The following is a 17588-nucleotide window of genomic DNA, read 5'->3' as shown; positions in this document are numbered from 1 at the left end:
TAAGGTGGAGTATCAATGAAAAAATACTAAATAGATCAAATAAACTAATTTTTAATCATCACAATATCATCAACAACCCAAAAAATTAAATATCACTCCATATTTTATAATTCCTAATCGATATGTTAGATTACTTTCGCAATACCCATTTCTTAATTCCTAAAAATTTGTCATTTCTTAACAATCAAGTACTTCAAATAATAACAATAAAACTAAATCCACCAACATTCTATCAATTCGGTATTGAGATTTCAACTGCAAAAAATCAATAGAAATATCTAAGCCATTGCCTGTAAAAACAAACATAAAATATAATATAATGTGCTTGCCGCTATCTTTTGAAGTCAGCATTTGATATTTTTCCTTTGATAAACTTCAATAGAAACACCTCAATAAATTATTCCTTATTGAAAGAAGTCAACATGACGGTTTGAATGCAACTTTGAAGCAGTATGGATAGCAAAGTGATTTATTTGAGACAGATGGAAATGACTACAATCTAATTAAGAATTTAATTAAGAATTTACTTAATGACCTAAACTAGGAGATTTATAAAAATCAGAAGTCAAATTTTGTTCTTGTCGCACTTCGATTTTATTATATACTTATACAATATAGGCAGCTTTGCATCCACAGATACATAAATCATAAAAGGTCTATCTGCATAAAAGTATTCAAAATAAATAATAACGATATAATATAATTTTTTGAACAAGCCTGATTTGAATAATCACAAGTCAAATCTCAAATAGACAACTCTTCTAATATTGCGTCATATGAATAGTCATCATCATATGCATAGAAAGAAAGCAAGCAATTAATAATTCTATCAACCTTTCCATCTTTCATTATCAGCATCTCCACCTCCAGGTTCTATCTATGGCGGTGCAAATACATGAAAACCTTGTTAGATCAACGTTCACTATATCTCTGTTATGCTTGGCCACTTTGGCAAAACTTTCAATCTCTCAAGAATATGAAGCGTGCTCCAAGGCTTACAGCTGCGGAGAAATAGCCAACATCTACTATCCTTTCTGGGGAGGGAGCAGGCCAAGCTATTGCGGCATCAGCCAGCAATTCAAGCTCAGCTGCGACGCTAATCACAACACCTCCATTCAAATTGGCTCACAGACTTTTCATGTGCTGAATATCGATCAACCTGCTTGCAACATAACAATGGTTAGAACTGGGATTGCCTATGATCAATGCTCTTCTCATTTAACCAACACTTCCTTAGAGACAAGCATGTTTCGCTTCTCGCCAAACGTTAGGAACGTCTCAATCTTCTATGACTGCGCTGGCAACAACAGTGAAACAATACACTCTTTCCCTTGCAAGGATGATCCCAAAAAGCGAGCTTTTTATGGGGATTTGGGAGTGGCGGTGGCTCAGAACTGCAAAGGAGTTCATGTGGAAGTGCAGGCGATAGAGGAAGTGAGAGCTAATGAGGATGGAATTGAAGGGTTGAATAGAGCCTTGAGTGCTGGGTTTGATGTGAATTATAGTTCACCTTTTGACATTCAAAGATGCATAGGATGCATGTCGACTAAGGGAATATGCGGATCCAAAGATGAGTTTCAGTTTACTTGCTATTGCCCTGATGGAACTAATCATGCTTTGGATTGTTCTCATCATCATAGTATGTCTTCTTACCTTCTTATTTTCTTCATCTGAATATATATGACAATCGGACAATGGTTTTAGAAATGGGTTTATATTAGAGAAAAGATTTTGGTGCAAGAGTTTATGTATATCTTGAAATCTTGATGAATCTGTATTGCCACTATAGAAGATGTGGAAATATTGAAAGTAGTTGACTTTACCATTGATATTCCCAATAATCCACTCTCATTTCCTCAGAACTTATCACCACAGCTCTTGAAAGCATAAACCATGGTTATCCTCTGGTTGTTCTAGTTTTTCTAGAGGAAGAATGTTAGAAGGCCATCCGAAATTATTGTTTTTGACAATCAATTAGTCATCAATGTTTAAAGATGTGAGTTAAAGTATGTTGTTGGATTAAATGATGGCAAAAAACAATAAATTCTGATGAATTTCTAGCATTTTTCTATCTAAACTTTATGTACATGGTTAATTTCTTTTGTTTACATAAATATTATTTTTTGTGGTAGTTCTCAGAGGAGAAAAGCCAGAGTCTTTGCCTGTTGGTTTCTATCCAATAAAGATTGTTGCTTTTTCAGATTGGAGACGAGGCAGACCCATGCTTCCTTTTTACTTTTAATGGTCTACCTTTATCCTTATGTTTTCACACTGCACGACAATTTTTACTTTGACCAGTTTGAATTATCTAATATCTAACTATGATATTTTTCTTTGAAAAGAAAAAAGTTTAACGTTTTCTGTTGCTAAAACAGTAGGGTTTTTATGCAACCATAAAGTATTCTGCTTAACCTTAATTTGAATTGGCAAATGAATTTGATGAGGTATGTGTATACAATATGAAGTTATTTGACAATATTCATCTAATTCAAACTTTGTCCTCTATCTCAACCGTTTCAGGTAAATTGAATTGGAAGAAGAAAGTTGCTATAGGTAACAGATGCAATCTTTATGAATAATTTATTTTCACTAAGCTATGTTATTTCCTATAAACATCATATCAATTGAAAATCCAACTCATTCTTCGTAGGAGTTGCTGCTGCTGTGCTTAGTGCAGTTATATTAGGCATTGCCTTTAGTCTCTATTACCGTCGATGGAAGAAGAATTTTCAAGATGTATCATTTATACCATCTCATAGCATGTCTTCTTTTTTAGAAGACACTGAAAAGGGACATCAAAAATACTCTGGACTCCAATTCTTTGCCTATAGAGAACTTCAAGAGGCCACAAACAACTTTGATTCGGACAGAGAACTAGGAGATGGAGGCTTTGGGAAAGTATATTTTGGTATCCACAGCAATATCCTTAATGATCAAAGAGTTATAAATACATAATTGCTTGCTTTTTTAAGTCATTAGTTTCAAATGTTTCATACTTGTTTGGTCAGGAAAACTTGGAGACGGCCGTTTTGTTGCTGTGAAAAAGATGTATGAGAACAATTACAGGACAGTAGAGCAATTTATGAATGAAGTTGAGATCTTAACAGGCTTGCGCCACCAAAATCTGGTATCACTGTATGGATGTAATTCCAGCCACAGCAGCGAATTAATGCTTGTCTACGAATATGTTTGCAACGGAACAGTTGCAGATCATCTCCACGGGAAGAAAGCGAAATCTGGTGCTCTATGTTGGGATACTCGAATGAACATTGCTATAGACACAGCTAGTGCATTGGTATATCTTCATGCTTCAGACATCATCCATAGAGATGTTAAAACCAATAATATCCTTCTTGATGATCACTTTAGAGCCAAGGTAGCCGATTTTGGACTCTCAAGACTATTTCCAAACCACTTAACTCACATTTCCACAGCGCCACAAGGCACACCTGGTTATGTTGATCCGGAGTACCACGAGTACTACCAGCTGACAGATAGAAGCGATGTATACAGCTTTGGAGTTGTGCTGATTGAGCTAATATCTTCAATGCGTGCAGTTGACATAACAAGGCATAGGCATGAGATCAATTTGTCCAACATGGCCATGAAGAAGATTCAGAGTGGTGCGTTGCATGAGATTGTAGACAAAAGCCTTGGATTCGAATCGGATTTGAGGGTAAGGAAGATGATCAATGGTGTTGCAGAGTTGGCATTTCGGTGCTTGCAGAGTTCTAAGGATATGAGGCCTTCAATGGTACAAGTGTTGGATACTTTGAAGGATATACAAAGTGATGGGAAATATAAAAGCAAACCAGAGGTGATGGATATATCAAAACAAGAAGATAATGATGCAACCCTGCTTAAGAACGAACCACCTCCACCTTCACCTGATTCAAATGGAAAAGTATAAATAGACAATGCGAATACTAAACAATGTAAACAATGGATATGTAGAATGTTTAATTCAATGGGTATACATATAATTATGTTTATTATTTTTTATTGGATTATTATTTTTTTTATTCGGTTTACTCATGCACAATTAACAATGAATGGATGATCAATTCATTAGGTGTGCGGATGGTTATCCTAATGTTAGAATTTAGGAGATAATTTGAGAGTGGAATATTTTTTTTTTATTATGCCAATTCTTGAGCTCATTATTTACATGGTCTACCTAATAAAATCCAATTCAAATTTGTTGACCAACTAATGTACACCACCAATTTGGAACATGAATTCTTGTCATCTACCATTGTTTAGGAGAGTTCCTTTCTCCTTTTTTGGCATTCATTTCTAGGGGTGAACTCGATTAAAGGGTCGAATCGGATTGGATAGGACTAAAATCTCAATTTGATCTGTATTAAAATTATCGGATTCTTTTTCTATTTTTGTTCAAAGTTAAGAATGGGATTCAAACCCAAGATCTCTAGGTAAAAATAGGAAGAATATACTACATGTTTACTCTTAAAAATATTATTAAACATATTTTTTTAAATAATAAAAATAAAATAATACAACATATGATAATTATTAAATAAAATAAAATATAAAAAAATATTTATTTATTTATTTTTATAGATATGCAAAATGAATATGTGTTTAAAATCCGTAATCCAATTCTATTAGTGTACGATCGAATTCGGATTCAATCCAATAATAAATCAGATCAATATCCATAACTTTTGGGAGGTTCCCAACAATAAACTTAGGAATGAAACTCAAATTTGTATTGAAATATTAAAAAAAAAAACAAGTACAACTTGACCCACAAATTCAAAGCCAAATATTCAAACCCGATTTTGATCCACCAACTCTCTCTTGGTTAACAGAATAACACATGACTGTTTCTATACAGTTTTGGTGGGTAGCTCCCAAGGTTAATGTTTGGGCCGGAGAGTTTTATAACTAAAATAATATTGGACTGTTGTTGACGTTTTAAGGTTTTGATTGGGAACCCTTTTTTTTCAAATGTCAATCCACAAATAAGGAATAGATCTTGTCCAAAACAAAAAGAATATAAAGAAGAGAACATAATGTTAAGCCTATATAGTTGGGCCAAATTTTATTTTCAGGAGAAGCAAAATAAAATTTATGACAGCTCAACAAATTAAAAAAAAAACAAAAAAAAACAAAAAATACTTTTAATATTAAAAAGAATTCAATAAACCTTATCATTACTTATTATGCTCTAGCAGAGAAGCTTTAGATTTGGACAATGACAAAACGTTACAAGCTACCTTTTCAAAGTTCCATGTATTTGTGAATCCCTCTCCTTTTTATTTTTTATTTTTTGTGATGGAATAAATAATTGCATTCCTCGGCCATTCACAAAGCTGGACGTTCTCTTTATCCTTTCTTTGCCATCCACTTAACCCAATCTATCTTTACAAAAAGGTTCTTAGATTCTTCAAAAATGAGTTGTGTAATATATAGTTATTTTTGCTTTATATGTATATAGTAAGTTGACACAGATGTTGAATATGAGTTATGATGTGAGTAGCAGTAGCACATTATCGGTGTCATGCTGTTTAGTGTGAGTGGTTGCTTTTTTTTTCTTAAATCATGGTTGATATATGAATTTTTATTGTATGATTTTGATCATTCTCTTTTTGTTTTGAGTTGGATACTCTTTTCATATCATTCTTCATTTTATTTTGACTTTAATAATACTTTTTTATTTATCAAAAAGAAATTCCGAATAAAATAAGAATAATTTTTTTTTAACTAATAATTAGTCAATTGTTAGTAAAAAGAAAATTAATTTTCTTAACCAAAATTGTGTTTAAAAAATAAAAGATTCCTATTGAATAAAAGGACATCTGTAAACCAAGAAAAAGAAGAGCAACTATTAATTAAGAAAACGAAAGAGGTGCCTAACCCATACTCAGGTTAACCATAGATTCATGGTTGAGTCGCTGTCTTGGGTATAAAGGCATTCAAATTAGTGAATGTCAAAAGATTATGACATATCTCGTCATCCACCACCACTTGATGCAACAGTCTAAAGCACTACCAGAATTTTGTCTTTGTCAATAAATTATAATTTTATATTATTATATAATTCGTATTTTAATTTTCTTATTTGGAATCTTTGATATGTTTCTCCCATTGTCCATTGATATAAATTATTTGCTTTTTCACCTATATAGATATACCCATTTAATTTGAAATTCTTTTAGAGTATGATAATATATGATATATCCACTAATCAAAAATCATTATTTTTAGTTGAATGAAAGGACAGATTACACTGAGATGGATGTGGAGATCAATGATATTATCTACTTACATTATTTTTAGTTTAATAAAGAGATCCCATAAACACTAAGGAGCATTATATATATATAATCTATACTTACATTATTGCATTATGATGACAAGTACTATTATCCCCCTTGTCATTATCATAATCAAATAAATCACCAATAGGATATTGGATTATAGCATGGTGGAGAATGGAAGCCGAAAGTAGTGTAGAGCATTTGCCATCCACTAACTTCCTGTTAGAAGCAGCCAAGAGGAACACCAATCATATAAAAATGGTTCAAAAATAATATAAAGGGACAAGCGACGTGATTGTTTTCCAAGATTTCCCAAGTGATCAATTCCGTTAGGGAGCCAATGGAGTATTTGTATAATGTGTACAATAGGCTATTTATTTAGTCTAATATAAGTTAAAAATGAACATTTAGAATAAAATACTACTAATTTCTCAAATACAATACACTCATACTATCTAGAATAACCATCCGGGTACCAGGAATAATAAACATCTGATATCCTACTGAATCGAACATCCCTAAATCTCTATTATACACATTGTACAGATACTCCATTGACTCTCTATACTTTCTCTTTCTTTATTATTGATGATAGAAATTTGTTGATCACTGAATTAGTCGTTATCTAAAAGATTATTTTTAAGTGATAGAAAGCTTTTCTTAGATCTACACTACTAGCTAGTGTAGTGATTTTTCTTTTATTAAAGAATAAGAAGCAATATATAGTCATGTTACCTTTGCATTGTATGAGGTGACAAAAGAAGGTGTCATTTTATGTGTGTAGCCAAAAGAGATGCATGGTAATAGGCGGCATATAGTGTTTGAGGGTGTCGATGAATGTTTTATATACAGTGATGGCAAGATATGAACTCCCAACATGAATTTGTCGCCTCTTAATGGAACGACCAAACCCATTGACACTTTCAATAGGGACACATGCATCTCTATCTTAATTCTTTCAGCCTTTTATACCATACCCACCTTCTTCTCACGTGCATCTGCTATTTTGTTAGATTTAATTTGGTAAAATTTTGCTGTTTAAAAGTTAATTTATTAAACAAACGAAATATAGCTCAAATGACATAACCTTTTTTTATACTTATTTAGAAGTCGCGAATAATAAAATATGAGTAATTTTAATAATCACAATAAAAAAAAAATAGATAACATTTAAAATAACCTTAATAAATATTAGAAATAAATGTAAATTTTTTTAATATATAAAATTATTATTAGATTTTTTAATTTTAAAAATACAAACTAATGTAAAAAATATATTAAATTTTTTCAAAAATAATCCAAATTTTTCAATGCTAAAAATATAAGTATATATATGATTTTTTTTTATTTATTAAACATAAATAATTTGTATTTTTTAAGAACACAAACGCCTCTCGAAAAATTTATCAAACGAACCGATTTTATTATACCCTATTTGCAACCTCAAATGAACTCTGTTTATTTTTCAATTTTTCAATATAGGAAGGGGATTTATTCTTTTTTCCTTTTAAACTTTTAGTTAGCAGTAAAAAGAATGTATATAAAAATAAAATCCAAGAATAAAATAACGAGCACAACGCAAATTAAAGTTTGACAGCCATTGTTCGCCAACCAAATCTTCGTCTTTTATGCTTGCTTTTGTCCAGTTTATGGAATATCTTGCTCTATATATAAGAAACTTGAAATGGATTTAGAGTAAAAGCTTTACCTTTGTATATATTCAGAAAGAGCTGTGGAAAACAAAATTTGTTTTAAAAATATTTGTAACAACATAAATTTATTAGTATTTAAAAAGTTGTTTGGCATAATTAATATTCATCAAGAAAGTGATGAGATATTAATATATTTCTTAAACGACATGAGACATTAAATTAGTTCTAAAGGTTGAACTTTATTTCAAATAAGTTACAACTTCAATTTAATTATTTATTTATTTTGTCAGTAGATTGGACAACCCCCAATCCTAGATACACAATACACCCACACACTCCTTACATATTTATCACATTTTTTCCTCAAATGCAACCTCTAGAGTTTGAACTCTAGACCTTAGTGGTGGGGAGGGGGTGAAGTGCCACCTGAGCTAAAGCTCTTCGGCTCTTGAATTTTATTTAAAGATCTGATACTGGTCAATGGATTATTGCATATATATGGGTTTTAGTCTTTCAAAAAGCAAATTAATGTTATAATAAATATGTAGTAATCTTAATTAATTTGGATTGGTCTAGTTCACATAAGTAAGTGTCGGAGGTTCAAATCTCGCATTGTGCATCCATGACAAATTAGTCCTTGACTTATCGGATCGGAGGATATCATTGACAACCAAAAAATATTTTATAATATATTAATCTTTATTTGATGATCAATTTGAAATTTTATTCTATTTTTTAATTGGCATTAGATTTTTGAATTATATGTGATTAAAAACGGTTTTGTTAAAGGATTAATCTTTTAAACTAACAAAATAATAGATGAACAAAGATTAAAAAACAAGAGAAAAAGGTTAAAAAAATAAAAGAGAAATGTTAACTGATTATCAACTGAAAAATTAAATTAATTTTTAATAGAAATATATATAATTAAAAAATAATATATATAGAGTAATAAAAAATAACTATAGAGTAATAAAAGTTAAATAATGATAGTCCTATTACTTATAACATATCTATACTTTTGTCTTTCTCCGTGACATTCTCACATCTCAAAAGCTTCAATTGGCAGTAAAAAACATATGGAGACTCTCCTCCAATAATCAATAGAACTATTATTATTGAGGTAACTAGAGTAAATAATAATAATAATAATAATAATAATAATAATAATAATAATAATAATAATAATAGAATTGTAGGTAAGTGAGGCCTTATTATTATTACAAGAACTGATCAAAAAAATTATTACAAGAAACTAAAGGTCAACAAGACAAGACTTGGTGCGTATAATGTATGCTTTTGAGCTTGAACTTGACCTACATGCAGTTGCAACAAACATATACAAACACATACACAGTTCCTCCATGTTCACCACTTCACTAATTGGAGATCCAGACTGACTGATAAGACAAAGAAATTAAAGCTATGTTACTATATATGCTTACTACAATTATTCACATCAACAATAATATCAACATCCACCTCATCAGTCGGCAAAAAGCAACACACATATATATAGTTAATTAAATACGCATCAACACAATATTTATTTAATTAACTAATAATATTGACAGAGTGATGTTTACAGCAACTCTAATTTGATCCATTTTGAGTCACTTTTGATTCTTATAGTAATGGATGTTATTTAAAATTAAGAATATTTTTATGTTAGATTTAATTTTAATTTTATTTTAGATCCTATAAAATACATAAATATCTGAAAGAAGTTATTTGAAATTAAAAATAAAATTTATTCTTTTAAGATTTAATCTTAATTTAATTAAAATTTTATATTATTTTTAATTATTTTATTAACATAATTATATAAGTAGCAAAATTTTATTAGTTATTTATCAATGTGATATCAGTTTTATTTTATCAATTAATTTTAATGCAAATTTTAATTTTTTATCAATTCATTTTTTTAAAGTATCAAAAGCGATACTCTAAAAACACTCCATTAGAGATGTTTAAAATGCTTGTATTGGATACCATTTTTGAAATAATTTTGGTATCAATAAAAAAATATTAGGAGAATAGATCCTCTCAATTTTTGTGCTCAATTGGTAGTAAATATGATCGCTGACCTTACCTTCTTTAAGTGGGACTCAAAGAAAATATGTGAGAGAAGATATTTAAGAGTGAGAGATCATATTTTATGAAAGAATTGAGAAAATCTATTTTTCGAGATATGGTATCATTTTAAAAAAAAATCAGTAAAATACTGCCACTTGTATAATACATTAAACTCCATTAAATGAACATTGTATCGTTGTAATAAAAATTCAATTAAAATATACTCAAATAAATTAGATGTACTCAGTTATACGTATTTTATTACTCTATTCTTTTTATTATCTTCTTATCAATCAATTTAGTAAAAAAATGAATTCAAATCAATTTAATAGTAAATTTTTTTTCAATTATTTACAAATTTTTTATTTTTATTAATCCAAATATACAAAATTTTCAATCTTCACAATCACAGAATTATTAATTTTGTAATTTTATAGTTTTTTATTTTAGTTAAATTTTTACAATTTAATTAAAATTATTTAAAATAATTAAGTATAAATTAAAATGAAATTAAGTATTAGAGTGACAAATTTTAAATTACGTTTCAAATTAAATTTTACAATATATAATCCCACAAATATTTATGTGATACTTTATATAACCTAAAATAAAATAAAATAAAAATAAAATCATACATAAAAAATAGATGAAGATGACCAATAAATATCTCAAATAGTATAATCTTTTTATACTCATCTAAAAGTTCGTCGGTTCGAATCTCTTTATCTGTTAAAAAGAAGTGGCATCAAACATACGTTATTATTGATTGATCTTTATCTTATTTCTTTCGATATTTATTAATTTTTAATAAATCCTATATTTCTAAGTACGGTAAATATTGAAATCCTTAGCAAGTGTCCTATAAAAAAAACAAATAAAATTATGCATAAGATATTTATCAAGTCATAAGATATTTAAAAGAATAACATCAGTTCAATTTAAAATAGAATCCTCAAATATATACATTAATCAGACTTGCATGTTAGATCAAAGACTCTCCAAAAATTATGATTCTAATTAACTGCACAATATACAATAAAATAGTAGAGGAAGCAATAATCCAAATGAGGCTGGAAAGGTTCGAACCTTGCACCTTGATATGAGTGAGGGTGCTTGGGTATTTAAAATATATGCTTTTTCCACTAAGTCAGTAACATCTTCATAAACATAGTTTCAATAACAATAAATATTATATATCTGTATAAAAGTTTTTCCTTTAAAATTCAATATTGCAGCTATTTATACTTCATCTTATTTTTAATTTATTATATTTTATTTATTTTTGTTTTGATTATCACAATAATTTTATCACTTACTTTACTTTTTTTTAAGTCTTTTTAAATTTATTTTTTCTTTGTTGATGTAGTTGTAATAATAGTATTAATTTAATATTTCTCTTATTAGATTTTTTTCTTCACACTGAAATAATTGGTTAAATTAAAATGTATATATAATTTAATTAAATTTAAGTTATTTGAAATATTTTTTATGTTTTATAAATTATAATTTTATATATTATTTAATTATTATCAAGGCAAATGGTTTGACCAATAATTCGCCTATTGAATCATTAATCTAATGATTTAATAATTTGACCAAGTTAATTATCGATTTTGTTTTGATAACTATAACTTCATTTGAGGAGAATTACTGTGAAATTTTGATAGTACGGAGATTACTCTCCATCTCTAAACTCTCAATATTAAGTATGACATTATATCTATCAAAAGTGATCTTCTAAAAATATTTTATTAGGATGTTAAAAAATTTGTATTGAATATTATCATATTTGAAATGATACTGATATTAACAAAAAGATACAGTATCAATTCGAAAAAAATAAAATAAGATATTGTCACCTGATATCCATTAAATAAACATTGTAATGTTTGTAAAAAAAAATTCAATTAAAATATATTCAAATAAATTATAGAGTAAAAAACCCAAATGAGCCAAGGAGAGCTCAAAATTACCTAATTCAGCCAAATAAAAAATCAATACGTGAATCAACCAGGACGAATTATTATATAATTCGAATCAATATGATTCGAATTTGATTTGCATGTAATTCGAATTGATATGATTCGAATTACTAGGAAGCCAACAACTGAATGAAGTTCGAAACAACTTGTTTCGAATTACACCAAGATAATTCGAATTTAGTTAATTCGAATTACTAGGAGAAGTGGCTATTAGAGGGGTTCGAATCAAGTTGATTCGAATTAGGTGAAATTGGAGTTGCATAGTAATTCGAATCAAGTTGATTCGAATTACAAGGGATTCGGCTATAAAAGGAGTTCGAGCCAACTTCATTCGAATCACTTTCTCATTCTCCAACCCCACCAAATCCCAGAGAAAAAGACCAACGTTCAGTACGAGTGCGACCAGAGCGGCTGTTTCTGTCGATGGGGGACGATCCGGGAAGGCTTTATCGTTTGGATGGAGTAGCTCATATCGCCGGTGTGATCAACGACGAGGTTAGTGGTTTATGTAAGCGACTTATGATAACGGTATTTGTTAATGGTTTTTTATAATGGTTTATGTTACTGTTAGTGGTTTAGGATAGTGGTTTAGGAAAGTAGTGTAGGGTAGTGGTTTTTGTTGATGGTTTTTGTTAATGGTTTTTGTTAATGGTTTTGTTTTAGCGGTTTATTGTTAATGGTTTTTGTTAACGGTTTAGGAAAATAGTGTAGGCTAGTGGTTTTTGTTGATGGTTTTTGTTAATGGTTTTTGTTAATGGTTTTGTTTTAGCGGTTTATTGTTAATGGTTTTTGTTAATGGTTTTTGTTAATGGTTTATTGTTGATGGTTTTTGTTAATGGTTTTTGTTAATGGTTTTGTTTTAGCGGTTTATTGTTAATGGTTTTTGTTAATTTAGTGGTTTGTGCATCTGTTCTAATTATGCGGCTTATGTACTGGCCAGCCTCGTCGTTGCATATCCAGTGTTAGGCGGCAACAGGGGATGCGTCTTGATGAGAGGTATGTCCCGTACTTGCAGATGGCGGGACTTTACCATCTTGCGAGACTGAACGACAGATGGTTCCGACTAGACGAGCCCCTAGTCAGCGCATTCGTCGAGAGGTGGCGGCCTGAGACGCATACCTTCCACATGCCGTTCGGAGAGTGCACTATCACGCTTCAGGACGTCGCATACCAGCTGGGGTTGCCAGTCGACGGAGACTATGTTAGTGGTTGCCTTACGGACTTCCACCTTTACATTGAGGGTGGGAGACCTGCTTGGCAGTGTTTCCATGAGTTGCTCGGTGTTTTACCTCCGGAGAACCAGGTGCAGAAATTCGCAGTCAACTGCACCTGGTTTCAGGAGACATTCGCAGAGTGTCCAGATGGGGCAGATGAAGAGACAGTTAGGCGATTTGCCCGGGCCTACATCATGATGTTATTGGGTACGCAGCTGTTTGCCGATAAGTCCGGCAATCGTATACACATCAGATGGCTACCATATGTTGCTCGGCTTGAGGAGATGGGTCGCTACAGTTGGGCGTCGGCGGCACTAGCATGGCTGTACAGGTGCATGTGCTGAGTCGCCAACAGACATGTTGTGAAGTTAGCTGGCCCATTACAGTTATTACAGTCGTGGATCTTCTGGAGGTTTCCCACACTCAGACCATCTGGGTATGATGAGATCAGCTGGCCCCTTGCCTCGAGGTACCGTTATTGTTTTGTACTAGATATTCTTCTTGTTATTATTTTGTAATTATGCCCTATATTCTTCTGTTTTCTTGTACGCAGATGGTCTGGTTACAACCCTGGGATTAGCAACAAGGGACCTCGGGTACAGATGGCTCGCATGAAGATCGACTTGTTACAGCCTCGGCAGGTAAGTAAGCAGAACTTTTGTGTATCTCAAGTCAGTGTTTCAGTTTATATCACTTAACTGAAAGTACAATCGATTTGATTTTGATTTTTTCAGTTCATATGGATGCCCTATAGCGCAGTCGACGTCATCCAGGTTGTCCATCCTGAGGTGTTGGAGCCTCGGCATACGATGTTGTGGCGATGCAGGACGTCCCTGATTTATTTTGCGGTTGTCGAGTGGCATCAGGTTGATAGAGTTTTACCTCAGTTTGGCGGCGTTCAGCCCATACCGTCTCCCGCCCTGAACATCGACTTTCTGATGTCGAAGGACGGGAGAGGAGGTGACCGTTGGTTCCTGGCACAGTACCCTGAGTGGCATCTTTACTGGCAGGAGCGTGCTGATTATATTCTACAGTTTGACATCGTGCCCGACCCTGGACCGTCACATGAGTTCTTGACATGGTGGTATCAGCACGGGAAGAGGTTTTTATCGCCGGAGATGTTATTGGGGGATCCGAGAGGTGTTCCTATTCCAGATGAGGCGACGCAGAGGGGTGCAGGCCGACTTCCAGACATGGACCGGGTAAAGGATGTTCCTGACAGACGTCGCATTGAGAGGAGAGCACGAGTTGGGACACGTCGTAGCCAGCGTGAGTGGAACTGGGTAGATCAGGCTATGGATGCCGGAGACGACCCAGTTAGGGGTGGGGGGAGAGTTCGTGGTCGTGGAGGCAGGAGGAGGGTGGGTGCTGCTAGACAGGGTGCCCAGATGCCTGGGGGAGGTGATGTTGCGGGGGTTGATAGGGCGCATCAGGGCGGGCATGATGGTGGGTCCCCTGGATCTGGTATGGGAGATCCCACGAGTCACACTGATGCTGGGCTTGGTGGTGGAGGTCTTGGAGATTACTTCGTAGGTGTTCCCGGTGATGATCATACCCTTCAGGATAGTACTCCATGGGTGAGTCCTGGCTCGATGTTTGGAGACTTACTTGCTAGTGATGGCATTGTGCACGAGTTTGGTGGACCACATTTCCTTGAGGATATCCGGACCATCATGCAGGAGGATGAGGCTGCAGCCGGACGGGTTCATACGACAGGGACACAGGCACCGCTGGACGTTGATCTGAATGAGCCTGCCACGGTAGCTCCTGCGCATCCTTTTGCCATGGGTGGGACCCCAGCATCGGCGCAGAGTATTGGATCACACTCAGTTGCCGGCCCGTCCTCATCCAGACCCGTCCATGTACCGCCTATGACCCCGAGACAGCCAGTTCCGGATGACAGCGACGAGTCGATTGAGGATGAGGAGCCACTTATTCGTAGGGGCTACCGGACACGGGTGCCACGCCGTTGCGGCACTGGATCGCACCTGTTTAGATGATTCATGGATAGTGGTGTATGTCTTGTTGTCATATTTATATTGTGTACTTTGTTGGTTTGTTATCGTTGTTATGGTATGTACTTTCTTATTATGTTATTTGAATTTATGTTATGTAGTCTCATTTACGTCGATGTATTCTACTTTTATGTTATGATTTATAGTTTCATGTTATGTTATTCGTTATCAGTCATACCATGATATAATGTTGTTTGTTCTAGTTATAAATTTCAATGATTTAAAAGACATTCAACAGAAATATTTGGTACAAATAACAAGTTTCATTACACATACGAAACAAAGTTGTTCCATACAAGTTGTAATACATTAAAAGTTATAAACAAATAGAGGACAAGTGCTAATACAATAAGAAACAAACACATACATAGCAAATCGCCTACTGATTTCTAGCAGTCCCGCTGGGGCCTGCGGCTTGTGGACAACTACGCCTGGTGTGACCTGGCTGCCTGCAGAGGCCACATCTCTTTGGCCGGTTCGGATCTGCTTCATCCATGTTGGTTCGAATTCTTGTGGATCTAGGACGACCCTCCCTTGCACGCCTCATACTCGGATCCGGTATAACGGTAGGCCCGGCATAAGGTGGCCAGAAACCCTCCGGAATGGGAGGGGCAAATCCCATCTGATAGACACCGAAAACGGAGCTAAGGCGATATACCTCGTGGACGTAAGGCTGCCATGTAAGCTGTGAATAAGCACAGCATGCCAGTGCGTGCGGACAGGGAAAATGAAGTGCTTGGAAGTATCCACAATCACAAGTCTTAGACCCTAATGAGACCCTGTACGTACCAAGAGAGAATGAGCCTGTCGGAGTCGTCTCAGCAACGGTGTACTCCGAGTTATCCCTGTCGTAAACAGTCACCGTGAAATGCCTGGCTGTTCTCAGGTTGGCCTCGATACACTTTACTAGGTATTGACTGAATTGTTGTCCAGTACCCATCTGAGCCTCGGCCTCCCTACCCTTACGGACAAATAGCTCAGCAAGCCTTCCGTATGTGGCCTTCACCAGGGAGCAAACAGGGAGGTTTCTAACCCCCTTCAGGATTGAGTTGACACATTCCGAAATATTGGTCGTCATGTGCCCGAATCTCCGACCCTCATCACAGTGCTGTGTCCACAACGAAAACTCGATTCGGTTCGCCCAGTCACACATTGCTGGATTCTCAGAGCGCAGAATGTCAAACCAGTAGTCGAACTCCACCTCGGTCTTGGCATATGCGGCGTTAACAAGAAGCCTCCGGGCATCTTTTTCCTTGAACGTCAAGGCAAAATTCGCTGCAACGTGTCGAATGCAGAACGCCCGGTACGCAGCAGGCGGTAGCCATCCCCCATCCGGAGCCTCGAGGGCTGCCTTTATGCCGTTATGCCTATCTGAAATAACTAACAGACCCGGCTGAGGTGTCACGTGCTCACGGAGGTGGGAAAGAAAGAAAGACCATGACTCAGCATTCTCACCCTCAACTAGTGCAAATGCCACGGGGAGGATGTTTGAGTTTCCGTCTTGTGCAATGGCGACTAGCAGTGTTCCCCCATACTTCCCATATAAATGGGTGCCATCAATACTCACCAAAGGCTTGCAATGACGGAATGCCTGGATACAATGGGAGAAAGTCCAGAACAGCCTATGAAAATAAACCTGAGAATCGTCAACCTGTCCCCCAACTCGAACAGGGCAAGTCCTGAGGATGGCTACAGTGCCAGGCATCGTCAGCTGAACTCCTAAAACCCACCTAGGGAGCTCATTGTACGACTCGTCCCAGTCCCCATATATCACGGCAACGGCCTTCTGCTTCGCCATCCATACCCTCCTGTACGTAGGCCTGAACCCAAAGTGTGCGGCCGTGGCATTTTGGAGCACCTTGATGTTCACACCTGCATCAGCCCTAACCATCGGCATAACGAAGGTGGATATGACATGGTAGTCCAGACTCCTATGGTCGCTGGAGATGGAGCTGGCAAGACATGTATGCGGTCCGTTGTATCGCTTCACTTCCCAGATACCCTTCCGCTGTCGGAGACTCAACCGAATTAGCCATGTGCACCCATTCCCAAACTCAGAACACTTTCCCACATACCTGCGGTAGTCAGACTCAACGACCTTGTACTGGACCCCTCGGCGGATACTGTACGTCTTCACACTCAACAGCGCCTCATCTTTATCCTGAAATTGTTGGCCAACCTAGAACTCGTTCATACCGGCAGACCCCTCGGTATCTCTAGCACCAAATCCTGAGGCCTGCAGAGCATTGTCGTCCTGCCGCATGGCATCCAGGTCCAATGAGGAAAAATGGGGTGGATACTGCTGTGTGCCAGAACTAGATCCACCTGTAGCCCTTGTCGGAACAGTAGTTCCAACATCATCGCC

General features: G+C 34.9%; 2 protein-coding genes and 1 long non-coding RNA gene across 3 annotated transcripts; all 3 read left to right on the top strand.

The window, feature by feature from the left end:
• Positions 1-824: 824 nt before the first annotated feature.
• LOC130967619 (LEAF RUST 10 DISEASE-RESISTANCE LOCUS RECEPTOR-LIKE PROTEIN KINASE-like 1.2) lies at positions 825-3992 on the top strand. Its single transcript, XM_057892563.1, has 4 exons — positions 825-1639; positions 2521-2553; positions 2651-2908; positions 3009-3992. The coding sequence occupies exons 1-4, from the start codon at positions 880-882 to the stop codon at positions 3908-3910; spliced, it is 1953 nt and encodes a 650-aa protein (XP_057748546.1). The 5' UTR covers positions 825-879; the 3' UTR covers positions 3911-3992.
• An 8207-nt stretch (positions 3993-12199) lies between these two features.
• LOC130967289 (protein MAIN-LIKE 1-like) lies at positions 12200-13526 on the top strand. The gene is made up of 3 exons (XM_057892105.1): positions 12200-12489; positions 12935-13415; positions 13462-13526. Exons 1-3 carry the CDS (start codon positions 12418-12420, stop codon positions 13524-13526), a joined length of 618 nt encoding a protein of 205 aa, XP_057748088.1. The 5' UTR covers positions 12200-12417.
• Positions 13527-13528: 2 nt separating this feature from the next.
• LOC130967545 (uncharacterized) lies at positions 13529-14007 on the top strand. Its single transcript, XR_009081368.1, has 3 exons — positions 13529-13677; positions 13762-13849; positions 13943-14007. It is a non-coding gene; the product is annotated as an uncharacterized LOC130967545 (long non-coding RNA).
• The last annotated feature ends 3581 nt before the right edge of the window (positions 14008-17588 follow it).

This window comes from Arachis stenosperma, chromosome 3 (assembly GCF_014773155.1).
Source record: "Arachis stenosperma cultivar V10309 chromosome 3, arast.V10309.gnm1.PFL2, whole genome shotgun sequence".
NCBI lineage: Eukaryota > Viridiplantae > Streptophyta > Magnoliopsida > Fabales > Fabaceae > Arachis > Arachis stenosperma.
Note: the sequence above shows the minus strand (reverse complement) of the source record. Positions and strands in the feature narration are given on the sequence as shown.

Coding starts and splice junctions, on each gene's coding strand:
- LOC130967289 (XM_057892105.1), top strand. CDS start 12,418: ATGGGGGACGATCCGGGAAGGCTTTATCGTTTGGATGGAGTAGCTCAT. Junction 12,490..12,934: donor CCGGTGTGATCAACGACGAG/GTTAGTGGTTTA, acceptor TGTACTGGCCAG/CCTCGTCGTTGCATATCCAG. Junction 13,416..13,461: donor CTACATCATGATGTTATTGG/GTACGCAGCTGT, acceptor TATACACATCAG/ATGGCTACCATATGTTGCTC.
- LOC130967619 (XM_057892563.1), top strand. CDS start 880: ATGGCGGTGCAAATACATGAAAACCTTGTTAGATCAACGTTCACTATA. Junction 2,554..2,650: donor GAAGAAGAAAGTTGCTATAG/GTAACAGATGCA, acceptor CATTCTTCGTAG/GAGTTGCTGCTGCTGTGCTT. Junction 2,909..3,008: donor CTTTGGGAAAGTATATTTTG/GTATCCACAGCA, acceptor TTGTTTGGTCAG/GAAAACTTGGAGACGGCCGT.